The sequence below is a fragment of the Enhydra lutris genome, unplaced genomic scaffold (genome assembly GCF_002288905.1).
Source record: "Enhydra lutris kenyoni isolate GAN:26980312 unplaced genomic scaffold, ASM228890v2 scaffoldscaffold86, whole genome shotgun sequence".
Classification (NCBI taxonomy): Eukaryota; Metazoa; Chordata; class Mammalia; order Carnivora; family Mustelidae; genus Enhydra; species Enhydra lutris.
In genome coordinates this window covers 3,907,288-3,921,775 of record NW_019154170.1, presented here as the reverse complement: position 1 = coordinate 3,921,775, position 14,488 = coordinate 3,907,288, and the positions used below count along the sequence as shown (strand labels likewise).

The 14,488-nt window shown below is 63.5% G+C and overlaps 1 protein-coding gene across 5 annotated transcripts in view; it reads left to right on the top strand.

Moving 5' to 3' along the window:
- LOC111161786 (nuclear factor I C) overlaps positions 1–14,488 on the top strand; it is a 60,371-nt gene that overhangs the window by 45,535 nt on the left and 348 nt on the right. For 3 of the 5 annotated variants that reach the window (XM_022525741.1, XM_022525740.1, XM_022525742.1), the window contains exons 5-10: positions 497–620; positions 1,260–1,384; positions 6,046–6,171; positions 7,600–7,784; positions 8,387–8,534; positions 10,393–10,478. In XM_022525741.1, the coding sequence (XP_022381449.1) occupies positions 497–620; positions 1,260–1,384; positions 6,046–6,171; positions 7,600–7,784; positions 8,387–8,534; positions 10,393–10,478 (794 nt within the window). The remainder of the gene's footprint in view (positions 1–496; positions 621–1,259; positions 1,385–6,045; positions 6,172–7,599; positions 7,785–8,386; positions 8,535–10,392; positions 10,479–14,488) is intronic. The other 2 variants (XM_022525743.1, XM_022525744.1) reach the window with 2 other exon arrangements.

Here is a 14,488-nt window from a genome sequence, read left to right as displayed (position 1 = left end):
GGTGCTGGAAAGCCTTCTGCCCCTGTGTCCTTTCCTGGGGCCTCCCGACCCCTCCAGGAGTAGACCCCAAAGGGCCCCACCCCCCTCCTCTCTCTGCCTCCTGTTCCCTTACCTTCCTAATGGACCTGCTGGGGACCTACTCCTGTGACACCTCGACTCAATTCCACCCCAGGAAGTCCTGGGCACTGTCCCGCCTTCACCCTGACTATCATTCTCCCTGTCCATCAGCAGAGCCTGGCCTCAGGGAGCACTCGGAAGCTTGGCCCCCCCCAGCTCTGGCTCTGCCTCGCAGCGTGCCCCTGGCCTCTCTTGCCGGCTTTGCTCTTCTGATCCATAAGATAAGGACAGTTTCAGCCAAATTAGGAACCACGCAGATCAGGGAAGGCGTTCCCTTTGGGACTGGCCAGCCCCCAGATGGCTCTCGGCACCCTCCAGGGCACAGGGCAGCCCTGGACCTTGCGCCCTCTCTCACTCTGCTCTCTCTTGCCCTCTGCAGCCCCCGTGGTGACTGGGACAGGACCCAACTTCTCCCTGGGGGAGCTCCAGGGGCACCTGGCATACGACCTGAATCCAGCCAGCACGGGCATGAGAAGAACCCTACCCAGCACTTCCTCCAGCGGGTACGTGCCTGCCTGGTCCCCGCCTCGGGGGCATTCAACGACCCCTCCCCCACGCCCATCTGACCCCCGCTGGCTCACTCCTCTCCTAGCAGTGCCTGCTTTCAAGGGCCACGTGGTAAACTCCTACTGATCCTTCAAAACCCAGCCCCAAGCGCTGCTTTCCCCAGCCCCGACGCCCCAGGCAGCGTTCCCCCAGCCTTGAGTCCCGTGAGCCCGGCCCTTGAGAGCCCACAAGAAGGCAGACACCGGGTCTCGCTCTGCAACCTGGAGCAGGTCACACCGTCTGCGCGGGCTTCCCCATCTGTAAAATGGGACCGTGGTCCGGCCGCGGTGTTCTGAGGTCTACGGCAGACCCGGAGACGAGCCAGGCCTCCGGGGTTTCCGTCCGTACCCCGCTAGCTTGCTGCCTGCCCCGCCCGAGCCCCGCACTGCCCCCGGCCGCGCGCGTCCCGTCCGCGCAATGGGCAGGTGGAGGCAGGTGGAGGCAGGTGGAGGCAGGAGTTCACGCGGCTCCCGCGACGTCTCGCGAGAGCACCCCGCCCGCCCTGCCCTCTAGGGCCCGGAAGTCAGCGCCGCCCGCCCAGCACCCTCGGGTGTCCGTGGTAACCGGCTTGCTCTCTCCTTCCCCTCTCCCTTTAGGAGCAAGCGGCACAAATCGGGCTCGATGGAGGAAGACGTGGACACGAGCCCCGGCGGCGATTACTACACCTCGCCCAGCTCTCCCACGAGTAGCAGCCGCAACTGGACTGAGGACATGGAAGGAGGTGGGGCTGGCGCTGGGGGCGGAGCCGGCCTCGGGGTCGGCCTTACGGCGGCGGGGACTACATATTCCGGCAGGCACTGCGCGGGCCCCCGGGTGCGGGAAGGCTCGGGGTGTGGAGCCGCGGAGCCTCCTGGGAGTTGTAGTCGCACGGGCGGTTCGCCGCTGGGAGACCGGGCTGTAGTTCCCGAGCTTTTTGGTTCCCCCGAGACGGGGAGAGCGGAGGGTGTGCGCTGCCCGGTAAGGCTTCATCCCCGTGGGGTCCGTCACCGCGGCTTCCGGAGTGGACTCGGCAGAGCTTCCGATGAGCAGGACGCTGCCCCCCCGGGGTCGGCCACAGACCGTCGTCAAGGGGGTCCCCTCTGCCTGGGTCCTCGTGGTCCTGTGGAGCTCGCATCCCCGCGAGTGAGTGCCGCGCCCTCCGGGCCCCGTTGCTCTTCCCCCTGCGTCCTCGTGTCCGCCTGTCGCGCTGCTGCCTGCGTGGGCCCTCCGCAGCGGGGGTCCCGTTTTGGGGAGCGGCGGGTCCGTCGGCTCCCCCAGGGCCCCTGCGCGGCTTTCCCTCCCCCGGGGGCCCCGTCTCCGCCGCCGCTCTCCTCCGAGGAGTCCGGCCTTCTGCTCTGCAGCGCGCCGGCCTCGGGGATTGTCGCGACCTGGGTCGCAGGGCGGCCCCTGCGCTTGCCTCTCGACCCCGGCACGGCGTCCCTGGCGACGCGCAGAGCCTCCGCGGAACCCGCGCCCCAGATTTCAGAAGCACCGCCGCGTCCCGACCCTTGCGCGTAATGGGGGCTCGCGCCACGGATTGGCCTGGGATTGCCGACCTGGACGCTGGGGAGCCCGCTGCGCTGAGCCTCGGTGTCCTGCTCTGTGAAATGGGGTTGTTAGTGCCTGCAGTCCCCGCCTGCGGTTGTTGTGGGGGTTACGTGAGTTAATGCCTCTGGTGTCCCTAAAACAAGCCTGGCATATCCTGCGCACTCACGAAACCCGAAGAGTGGTTTGCTTGTCTCCTCCCCCTCTGTCCCTTCTCTCTGTCTCCCGAGGGCCTGTTTGTCTTTAAAACTCCATCTATACAAAGTGTCGGTCGCACCTGCAGGATTCCTGGAAGGTAGTTAACATTACCGTTAGAGCAGGTTTGGATAGCAGAGAGACCGGGGTTTGAAATGCGGCTGTCTCGCTGCCTGGGCTGTGTAACTTTGGGCAGGTGACTTGACTTCTCTGAGCCCCTGTTTCCTTATGTCCCAAATGGGATTGATGAGCTAACTGTTTTCTTCTGGAGGTGGAAGGAGGCCCGTGCTTAAAGCAACTTTTCTTAAAGCACAGGGTAAGTGCCCGGGGCACAGTTCATTGTTTGTGTCTTTATAAAATTCTCATCTCTAGGATTCGGTCTTTAAGACATCTGGTTGTAGCATTCGAGCCCCGAGAGTCCTTGCTCTTCCCTTGGGCCGGCTCTCAGAGCAGCTACCTAACTTTGGGCGGATCTACTTATTACACGCTCTGATTTATGTGTCAGAGTGTCTCTGTGACTCGCTCTCTCTGTGCATTCCCCATTTCTGTCAGGTTTGCCTCTATTAAAATCCTGCGTTTAATGGGTTCTAAGTTTGATTGTGAGAAACGGAAAACCTAAAAGGACGGGGCATTTCTCTCGAAAGTAAATGTTCAGCCATCAGCAACCCTGGACGTGTATCGTGTGCAGGACTTGGGCTCCTGCCTTATGCTCCAGTGAATGTGGTTTTCGTTCCCATCTCATGGTCCAAGACAGCTGCTGGAGCTCCAGCCATCATGTCTGTTTTCCAGCCAGCAGGAAAGAAGAAGGGTCAAGTCTGAGCATGTCCTTGCCCTTTAAGAATAATGCTCAGAAAATGCACTTAATCTCTTTTGCTTATCTCTGTGCCCCTGAGTTGGTCGTATGGCCACACTGTGCTCCAAGAGACTAGGAGATGTCATTTTCAGCAAGTATGTGCCCATCTCAAATTTAAGGGTTCTGGTACTAAGGAAGAAGGGTAGAGCAGATACTGGGGAGACTGGCTCTGATTGGCAAGACAATCTACATAGGAACATGCTGTTTAGAGGCAGAGGACAGCCTCTGTGATGTAGCCACCGCAGCCCCGAGAGGAAAAATTATAGCCTTGAGTCTGTGGATGAGAAAAAGAGAAGGGGTGGAAGTCAAAAAGCTAGCTTTCAATGCAGGAAGCTCCAAAAAAAACCCAAAAACATTAAAAGGAAGGAAATGTTTGAGAGAGTCACTGGAGCTTGGTCTCAACTTCCTGCCTTGAGCATGAAGTGGCAGCCGTGGCAGAGGACGGGGAGGAGCCCACACCAGCTTTTGCTGTGTAAAGGGCCAGAGGGGAATGTCAGAGGGGATCTGTCCCCTCTAGCCTCAGTTGGTTGCCTCCGGTGATGGCAAACTCACTCTCTTCAAGGCCCTCAGTATAAACCCCCGCTGTGTGGGTGCCTGGGCCCCTGCAGATGCTCCCAGCCTGGTGGGGAAGATAGATTCACATCCTCCCCACTCCTCTTCCCCTTCCTCCTCCTCCCCTCCCCCTTCTGCCCTCCCCCCACCCTCTTCCTTTCCTCCCTCCTCTGCCCCTCCTCCCTCTCCTCTCCTTCCCATCTTTTCCCCCCTCCCCCATTTTCTCCTCCTCCTGGCTTCCTCCAGCTTCCTGTCTAGACAGCCCCCAATTAGCTGCTCATTAAGAGGGTTAAGCTGATTAGAGCACTCTCTCCCTTCTTCTGCTCTGGCCACAAGGGCAGTGCTCAGCTAACAGCCCCCCACCCCACCCCAGCATCCCTTACCTGGGCAGCAGAGGCCTGGGAGTGGGGGAGGGATCATGTCCCCCCTGCCCCCAGCAGCATCCCCACAGCCCCACCTCTCAGGCCTTTGCCCTTTCTGTGCCCAGGTTAGGAGTGCCTTTCCTCCTCCTGGCCACCCCCTCCTGAGGCCTTCCCTGATTACGCACCCCTGAGGGCCAGAAAGGGGCACCCTCCAGACTGCTTGGTTCCTGCTGCTCCTGGGGCCGTCCTGCCAGGGGCATGGGCCCCCCCACATACAGTTATGGTACTGGGTGAGGCAGGCGACTCCTTGCTCTCTCTGTCACGTGGGGGGGCTTCCCTCTCCTCTCATCGAGCTGCGGTGGGGGCAGGAGGGGTGCAGAGCGTGGCTGGTGGAGGTTGGAGTCAGTTCCACCACTTCTCAGCTTGGTGGCCTTGAGCCAGGGTCCCCATCTGTGGAGTGAGGGTGACTCCTGGGAGCCCTGCCCGGGGCTGCTGGGAGCGGTACCAGACGTGCCCTAACCGCTCTGCCCCCAGGGACCCCAGGCCGACATCAGGACAGGGCTGTCGCTGCTCCGGCTCTGGGAAGGGGCTCCTGGCTCCGAGGTGTTGGGGCTGGGGACACTGCTCAGCGCCCCCTTGGCCCCTCCCAGAGAGTGACGGGGCCAGCTGATGGCTGTTCGGGGCAGAGTGGTTCCCTGGGAAATCCCGGCTGCCCAGCGTCCAGGCCCACCGACCCGGGTCCCGGGGTTCACGCACTCCCCGCGCCGCGTGCATGCAGGTCTAGTGAGCAGAGTTGTAACAGCAGAACCTCCTGGCTGCCCCCGTGGCTGTGGAGGGGGGCGCTGGTTCCCAGATCTGGTCACCACCAGCATGGCTGTGGGAGGGGCCACGAGAGTCAGGACCCAGCGGCGTGGCCAAGGGAACACAGCACAGGAGGGGGCTGGGGGGCCTGTGTGACCGGATATCCCGGAAACCAAGTGGCTCCCACCAGGGCGACTCGGCCCGGGGACCGAGTGTGTGCTTGTCACACTGTGGGGGCTGCTGGGGGGTGGCAGGGATGCTGCCTGGCCTGCAGCAGGTGGGATGCCCCCCCCCCGGGATGGCCGGCCCCTACGTCCACAGTGCTCGGTGGGAGGGAAGGCGCACCCCCAACATGCCTGAGTCCACTCTGGGTCTCTGTGGGTACATGTCACTCTGAGGGTATATGTCACTCTGAGTAATATTCTTAAAAATCATTTCTAAGCATATCTATCTGCAGACCCTGTGCCCCGGTCGCAGGGGTGGAGCCGGGCCTGGGACTCTGCCCTTATCACCTTCCACCTACACATCTGGGTGATGGCAGGGGTGGGGGTGCAGGGGGCTCGCCTGATTCTGGAGGGCCCCCGGGTGCCCTGGGGGACGGTGAGGCCCCTGTGCTGGGGTTGCAGGCCGGGCGGGTGCCAGGCCCTGGTCTGACAGCTGTTGTGTCCCGTCTCCCTTGCCCCTCACGATGGCCCCACAGGAAATTCTGTCCTCACTGCAGCGAGGATGAGGTCCACACACGTCCTGCTGGCACACCTGTGCCCGGTGGACCTTCCCGAGGGACCCTGTGGCCTTCTGTCCAGGGCCCTGGTGGCCCAGGGGGTCGGGGCAGCCCCGAGCGGACGTGCCTGTGTCCAGAAGGAGAGAAGGCAGGGGCTAGGCCTGATGTCCGCAGCCCTCCGTGGGCACCAGGCTCCTCACTCCACGGCCCATGTGACCCTGGGCGACCACCCCCTCTGTGCTCGGAGCCCTGGTTTCCCACCCCCGCCCCGGACAGTGGGCTCCCCGGGCCCTCGCCCCCCGGAGTGCTGTGAGAAGGAAGGGCCGGGCTCTGTCTGCCTGCGGCCCTGTGACCTTCTGACTTCCCCCACGTAGGCATCTCGTCGCCGGTAAAGAAGACAGAGATGGACAAGTCACCTTTCCACAGCCCATCTCCCCAGGACTCACCTCGCCTCTCCAGCTTCACCCAGCACCACCGGCCCGTCATCGCCGTGCACAGCGGTGAGCACGCGGCGGTCCCTCTGACCGGGTCCCCCTCGGCCAGGGACGTCCCTCAGGCCCTCTCAACATGAGTCCTATTGCCATCACCTCCCAGCCAGGCAAGAACACCTGGAGGTGCCATGGTTCGGGTCGCCTGGCCCTGATCTGTCTCTCAGGCCTCAGTGTCCCCGTCTGTACCAGAAGGAGCTCTGGGCTGGGCTTGCCCCCTCCGCCTGCTCGCCTTATCTCACGCTCAGCCCACACAGGGTCGGGAGATCCCAGAAGGGGATGGACACAGGCCAGGCCACGTGAAGGCCACCCAGGGGATACAGGGGACTGTGTTTAGGATCAAATGAGCTAGATCGAGGGCTTGAATGTCGCCGGGGAGCTGGTTGTCACGATGATGATGCTCTAGTGCCCCACGAGGGCAGACACGCACACGGGTTCCATGGCTGCCTGGCCGCGTCCACCCGTGGACACGCCATCTCTGGCAGCTCCCAGGCAGTGGTGGGCAGAGCCCAGTAGCTGCAGGAGAACCTGGGGCCTGAGAAGCCAGAAGTCCACACTGTTCACTGGCAGCTGGAGAGAGGAGGGGGAGGGAGTGGTCACGGAAGCAGGGCTGCCGTTGGGGGGGATGGAAATGTTCTAGAAAGAGAGTGAACATACGAGGAGTTACTGGGTGGTTTAGAAGAAGAAAAGGAAGCAAGTATCACGCAGGCCCGTTACTCACCGCGAGTAGGAGTGAGGTGCCCCCACGGGCGGACCCTGAGCCCACGACGCTTGGGGAGGGAACCAGACACAGAAGGCCACACCGCACGGGGTGTGAGTCCACACATGTGACACGCCCAGACCAGGCTCCTCCACTGATGGGAAGGGGGCCGGTGGGGACTTATGGTTGTTGGGGAGGGGACAGGGGGTGACCGCTAGTGGGGACAGGGTTGCTTTTCAGGATGATGGGAGTGTCCTGAAAGGAACTGTCATACTGGTTGCCCAGAGAATGTGCTAGAAACCAGGGCACTGTCTACGGGAAGCTGGCTGAGCCCTGGGGTGGGCTGTGGGGCAGCCCTTCCCTGGGTCTGCCACCTGCTGGCTGTGTGGTCTGGGGTGGGGAACGTAACCTCAGAGAGCCACCATGTCCTGTCTCAAAACCAGATGGAACCGGGGTGCCTGGGGGGCTCCATTGGTTCAGTGTCCGACTCTTGATCTCAGTTCAGGCCTTGATCTCAGGGTCATGAGTTCAAGCCCCGTGTGGGGCTCTGTGCTGGGTGTGGAGTCTGCTTTAAACAATGGTGATACCAGAAACCCATGGGCTTACGGTAGAAGTACTCAAGCTTGAGCGTGTGAAGCTGGGATTTGCTGTGTTGTCGGGCTCGTGCCTGCAGACCCAGTCGCAGAGAGACCATGTCCCCAGCCGGAGCCTGCACTGACCGCCCCACCTGCTCTCCGCAGGGATCGCCCGGAGCCCTCACCCGTCCTCCGCCCTGCACTTCCCCACGACCTCCATCCTGCCCCAGACGGCCTCTACCTACTTCCCGCACACGGCCATCCGCTACCCGCCTCACCTCAACCCCCAGGACCCGCTCAAAGATCTCGTGTCGCTGGCCTGTGACCCAGCCAGCCAGCAGCCTGGACCGGTGAGTGTGGGGGGCTTGGGCCTCCCCTCTGCCCCACAGGGCCACCTGCCCACACAGGGCTCCAGGGGACCTCCCCGGGGGGCCCTCCGCCAGGCAGCCCCCGTCTTAAATGGTTTTGTGGACAGTGGGGCCACGTTCCCCTGCCTGAAGTGCCCGGAGCCGGGCCAGGTCAGCACAAAGGCTGTTCCAGGTGCCGGAAAGGACAGCACACAGTTTGCCCCCCAGTCACACACGGCCTGGGGCCTCAGCGCAGGCCCACCTTCTCCAGACTAGCTTTTGGGGTTCAGAGCCCTCTGCATTTTGGAGCTGTGGGCGAGGTGGACGAGGGGAGTGTACAGCCCCACCCGTGGGGTCAGACCCCGGTCAGGTCTAGGTGGCGTCTTGTGGAAGGAACAGATGGGTAAAGAGTGGCTTCAGGAGGAGGCACAGGGTCCCAGGATGCTTCTAGAAGCCTACGGGGCCAGGCGAGGGGGCGGCAGCGGTACCCACCAAACTCGCCTGGTCACGCCAAGCCCGGCCCTCCCCCGGCAGGGCCGTCGCTGGCCGCCCGAGGCAGAGGGGGCGCCCGCCGCCTTAACCACCTGTCTCTCTGTTCCTCCCAGTTAAATGGAAGTGGTCAGCTCAAAATGTCCAGTCACTGCCTTTCTGCTCAGATGCTGGTACCCCCGCCCCCTGGGCTCCCGCGGCTGGCGCTCCCCCCCGCCACCAAACCCACCTCCGAGGGAGGAAGCACGTCGCCGACCTCGCCCTGTAAGCACTCGGGAAGCGGTGCCCGTGGCAGGGCGGGCGTCCCTGAGGGGCCCCCTCCTCCCCCCTCCCCGACTGCTGGGGTCAGGGGCTCGGGCCCGGCCCGCGGGGTACCGGTGAGTTTGGTGGGTCCACGGATAGAGGCCCGGGGGGGGCCATGTGGTCGGGCCCACTTGGGGCCAAGGCAGCCCTAGGGAGTGGCAGGAGAGGACCAGAGGGGCGTCTGGGGTCCCCACGTGTCCGCTCCCAGCCCCTCCGCCCTCCTCCATGCAGCAGGCAGGTGGCAGTAGGTAAAGATCTCGGACTGGTGGCCTTGGGGGCAGAGGTAGCCCCCAGATGCCTTTTGTTGGTGGAAAATGAGAATTTATTGTTGTCTTAGAGTCAGGATAGTTCACGTGAAAATTTCAGAGTTGTGGGTTCTCAACAAAAAAAAGGCAGCCCTGATGGGCCCCGTTCCTGCTGGCGACCCAGGCTGGGCCACGCCTCTAGACGGGATAGTCCCCACCTGCCCACCTGACCTTACAAGGCCTGGAGTTGACTGCCTCGCCTTCTAGAACTTTCCGTCCTTTGGATGTGGTTCCAGATGACCATTTGGTGGCCCTCCTGTACCCGCTAGGCCGGGGCTGCTCCAGGCTGGGAAGTGGCTCTGAAAATCGCAGTCCTGGAGTCCACCCCCATCAGCAGTGGCTCTCCCTGAACCCCAGTGCAGGCTCGGGGGGGGCCATGCACGCTCCTCCGGGCTGCCATGCTCTGGGCCGTCCCCCCCACGCCGTCTCAGTTGCTGTCCCGAGCAGGTGATCTCTGAAACCCCAGACTTCCCGGTCTGTCCGTTACACTCACCACTCCTGGCCGGGGGTGGGGGGCCCCGCAGGCGCGCCCCTGCCCCCACCGTCCAGGGCCAGCCAGGACCCAGGGCAGCTGCAGGAGTGGAAAGGCTTTCTCTGTGCCAGGTGTGGTGTAGGCGCCGGGTTTGAATCCCGTCTCTGAAGCTCCGTCCCCGTGTGTCTTCATGGAAATGTCCTTGCCCTCTGAGCCTCCTGTTTTCTCAGACGTAAAATAGCGAGGTCGCAGGGTACCCAGTTGGCTGGCGGGGAGCGAGGGGAGGAGCGAGACCAGGGAGGACATTCAGCGCCACGCCAGGCAGGGAGCAGAGAGTACTGGCCTGGGTACCCCGGCCCTGACCACTCTCATCTGTAAAATGGGACCAGCAGCCATCACGCTCGCTAGGTAGAGAGGCCTCTGAGGGTCCACGGGACCGGGCCATGAGCTCCCTCTCCTCCTTCCGCACCCGGTTCTAGGGGCACATGCAGCTTGGCCGATCCCACGCAGGGACCCTCCCGCCACCCTGGGCCCAGCCTGTCCCAGGCCCCCAACCTCCCCGGCAGCCTCGGGCTGGGAATTATTCCCTCACCAGCAGAACGTAGCTGGGGGGAAGAAGACACAACTCTAAACGTGAGCGTAACTATAAACGTGTGTGCGCGTGTGTCTGCAAACACCCAGCCTTCCCTGTGCGGCCTCCAAGAGGAGGAGGAATCAGTAAAGCGCCCTCCGTTACGCACGCGCCCCGCGCGGGGTGCAGGCCGCAGGAGCAGGCGCCCCTGAATAGCGCACGGGCGGTCTCTGGTTCTGGATCTCGTCTCGTGCCTTCCTTCAGCAGATGCCCCGCCTGCGGGACCCCAGGGCCCGGCACTGTAGGCTCTCCGGGGCGCCCGGAGCGGCCGGGGAGGGCGGCAGGTTTGGAGGTGCCGGGTGCTGGGTGCGGAGGCCCGGCTGTGTGACCCTGGGCAGCGGCCACTCTCTCTGGGTGCTCCCGCACAGCCCCCATTTGCTAACGGGCTCTCGGTCTCTCTCCTCCCCGCAGCCTACTCTACGCCCGGCACGTCCCCTGCAAACCGTTCCTTTGTGGGATTAGGACCAAGGGATCCAGCGGGCATTTATCAGGCACAGGTAGGGGCCGAGAGGCCGGCTGGGGGGGGCGTGGGGCGGGGCAGGGCAGAGGGCCCCGCCTGGGGGCGCAGGGAGAGGCCGGCCTGCTGGTCCCACGCCACTCCGGCTGTACCCCTGGCACAGTGGCCGTTGTGTGTGGTAGGGGGTCCAGCTGCCCATACCCTCCCAGGGCCTCGAGCCCGCGCCCGGGGACGTGGTACAGCCCCCAGCCCCGCTTGCCGCTTCCCAACGGGGAGACCCTCCTAGCCAAGCTGCCACGAGGCCAGGGCTGGTACCACCCCAGGCCCATTTGTACAGATGGGAAGACTGAGGCCCACAGAGGCGAGGGGATCTGCCCAGGATCACACAGCACGTCAGCCCAAGCTTGCAGCCCCCAGCCTTCATCCCCTTCCATGCTGCTGGCCAGAGGGGGCATGAGAAAGGGGGACCGAGGGTAGCCGCGGACTCGAGGACTCCGGCGGCAGCCAGGGAAATGGAGGCAGGCCGAGGACGGGGCCCCCCAGTAGCCTGCGCAGCCCGCACCCGGGGCTGCAGTCTCTGATGTGGAAAGGGGAGCTGAGGCTGAGTGGGCCCCATGGGGCCGAGTGTGCCGCAGGGCGGCGGCGGGGGGAGCGGAAGACCAGACCCGGAACCTCAGCGCAGAAGAGCGAGTTGCCTGAGGCCACGCAGGAGGGGAGAGCAGAGCCCCACGGGTCCAGAGCTAAGACCGGTGGCCCTCAGCTCCCAGGGCTGGCGTCTGAGTCCTTGCCGCTGCTGGCTGGCCGTGTATTGGCGGGTGGTGCCTGGGGGTGGGGTCTGGAGCCCGGAGTCCCTGCTTCCCAGTACGTGTCAGGGAGGGTGTTGGAGGATGTCAAACAGCCAGGTCTGCAGGCCCCCCAATGCCCAGATGTGCAGAGCGAGCAGCCCGGGGCTCCCCAGCATCTCCAGATCGCCGGGGTCCCAGAGCCTGCGCATTTGTGGGACCCCGAGGCCGCATGTGGTCCCTCCAGTACCTGGGGGAGGGTTTCCTGCCCCAGGGCATGGGCAGGGGTTGAGAAGGAGGTGGAGAGGTGGCTTCGACCTGTCCTTCGCTAAGACCAGAATCAGCTGGGGACCCTCCTGGGCAGACCTGGCAGCTGGCAGGGGCTAGGGTGTACGGGGAAGCCGTTGCCCTCCCTCCCTGCCGGGGCCTCAGCAGTGATGCTGGGGTCGGGAGGCCGGGGCTCACACCTGGCTCTGCTTTACCCACTCTGAACCTCTGTCTCATCTTCTGGCCTCAGACACCTCCCAGGGAGCGCTCCTTCAGGACCAGTTGTCTTTAGAAAGGCCCCCCAGGGGCAAAGAGACGGCCCCACATACCCTTGCCCGCTCCGAATATTGAGTACTCCACCTCGGGAGAGCTCCGGCCGGGATCCAGACAGGGACCCCTTGGTCAGGGGCCCTCAGCAAGCTGGGGCAACTCCAGGACTCCGCACGTTGGGTTTTGGGGACCCCGTAGCCACCCTCTGTCAGTCCCAGCAGGACACCCCCGCTCCCCAGGGCTCCGGAGCCCGTGGTTCCTCGCCTGCCCCCAGTTAGAGGCTGGGAATGTCCCATCTGCTTCAGAAACGGAAGTGGCCAGGGGACACCTTGCCTGCTTAACTCTTCTCTGGGCTCCCAGCCCCTCACCTCCCCATGCTCAGCCTCTACCTTCCAGCCGATGTTCTGGAAGAGGAGGGAAACCGAGGCAGGCCAGGGCATACTTTGGTTCTCTGTGCTTCTTGTGGCCGCCCCTTGGCCAGTGGGCCCCAGCTGGTGTGGAGGAAGCTCAAGGAGAGGCACCTAGCGCCCTGCCTGGGGAGGGAGGGATTGGAGCCGGTACAAAGGCTGGCCAGCAGGAGAGCAGGACAAGGGTGCCCAGGCAGGGGCTTGGCACTGACAAAGGCTGGAAATGCTGGAGAAACATCCTGAAGGTGGGCTTCGTCCTCAGGGCTGTGGGGAGCTATGGAAGGATTTTAAGCTGGGTCTGGAAATGAGAAAGAACTTTCTGGGGCTGGTGTTGCCGGGGCACACAGGACATGGAAGGGAGATGCCAGCTGGGTGAGAGGCTCCCGAGGGGGCCTGGGATGTGGGCAAGGTGAGGCCCCAACCTGGGTGAGCGGGAACTGCCACTCCAGGGGAGCCCCTGCCGCCAGCTGCACCCCTGGCCCCTGGACTAAGGGTGCCCCAGTTCCCTAGTGGGGTCAGGCACCTGCTCCCTGCCCCCTGCAGACCCTTAAGGGAAGGGAGGAGACCATGAGACCCTGCTGCCCGCTCCTGGAGCCCTGATGCAAAGGGCTCTTAGCTTCGAGGCCTCTCATTTCTGACCCAGTCAGCACTTCTGTCTCCCCCGTCATTATTCCCGGGACATTTGCTTTCCTGTCCCACCCCCGCCAGCCCCCAGCTCCGCCCCCCAGCCTCCAGCAGCCTCTTTCCCCCCCACACCTGTCCATCTTCTGTCTTCCTCTCCCCCCACATCAGTGCCCTCCCCCAGCCAATGTCCTCTTCCCCATCAACAACCCCTCCCTCAACAGTGCCCCTCCCCGAGCAGTGCTCCTCCCCCTTCGGTGCCCCTCTCCCAGCAGTGTCCCTTCCCCCCTCAATATCCCCCCCCCCCCCCCGAGCCCCCCTCCCCCTGATCAACATCCCCTTCTCCCCGTCAGTGCCCCTCCCCCTTGGTCAGTTACCTACCTTCTTCATCTCCCCCCACCAACCCTTCCCAAGTCCTGAGCCGTCCATCACTTTGGTCCCCAGAGAGGGGCTCCATGGGCCCATACACCTCCACCCCCTCTCCGCTGTGATGGGGAACCCCCCACCGCCAGGGCCCTGCTGACATTTTGTACCAGGACCCTTTCTGCCCAGAAGCACATGGCGCCACTCAGCAGATGAGTCAGCCGGGGCCAGAGGGGCTAAGCCACAGGCTGGAGGCACACTGGTGGCTCCAGCTGGGCCGGGGGGGCCCAGAGCCAGGACCTCCCCCGCCCCCGGCACCCCAGCCCAGGGGGAGGATGTTAAGTTACTGGGACCAGAGGCCTGGGAGGGAGGAAGGAGGAAGGGCTGAGGGGAGGCCACCATGGGGGAGGGTCACGCCCAGAGTCTGTCTGGTTGCCAACAGAAACCAGACATGAGGTAATGGCCAAGATGAACTTGAACTTGGCTGGAGGTGGGGGGCTGGGAGCCAGGGCGCCAGGTCACTGGGATGGCCCACAGGGACGGCCCGGATGGAGAGGCACAACTGATTGATAGCAGGGGTGAGGGACGACGCTGCGACAGCCTCAGTTGAGGGGGTGGCCCGGGCCAGCCTCCCGCAGGTGGATTGGATGCTTTTCCAGGAAAGGGCTGTTCTGTGGCTTCCCTGTGGAGACCCAGGCTGGAACCTTCCCTGAGCCAGTGCCCCAGTCCCTCCCACCCCCACCCCCACCCCTCCGCCCCATGGAAAGTGGAGGTCATGATCTCTCCAGGGCCAGGTGGGGGCCAGGCAAGGGCCAGAGCCGTGCGCAGGCCCAAGTTGGAATTCCCCTCTGGTGCCCCCGCGCTGGTGGCCCTGGGCAAGTTTCTTGACTTCTCTGAGCCCATATTTTCTTCTTTGAAACAGGATGGCCGGAGGCATAGTCCCTCCTTCGTGGGGAATCTGGCGGGGGGATCGTTAAATGGGAGAACATTTGTTCAAAAACAAAGTGAACAGCTCCAGTCGCCTGGACGGTGTGGCACGTGGTACAGATTCGGGTTGCAGAGGGAAACCGGGTCAGAGCCACAGCCTCTCCCCACTTTGTAGACTCGGGGCACCGAGGCACAGAGACCCAATTGTAAGCAGAACCCCAGGAGGCTCCGATAGGTTTAAATCCCAGACAAACAGGTGATAAAAATAAGTTTCAAAAAATTGGTGCGGCGTAAGGATAGGCTAGAAGTTACCCCGTGAACGCGTTTTCTCGGTGGTTTCTCCAGAGATCGGGTACCACTGGGCGCGCTGTGCTTCATCCAGCAGCCTTGTCCGGGGTCCTCTAGCAGGTTAT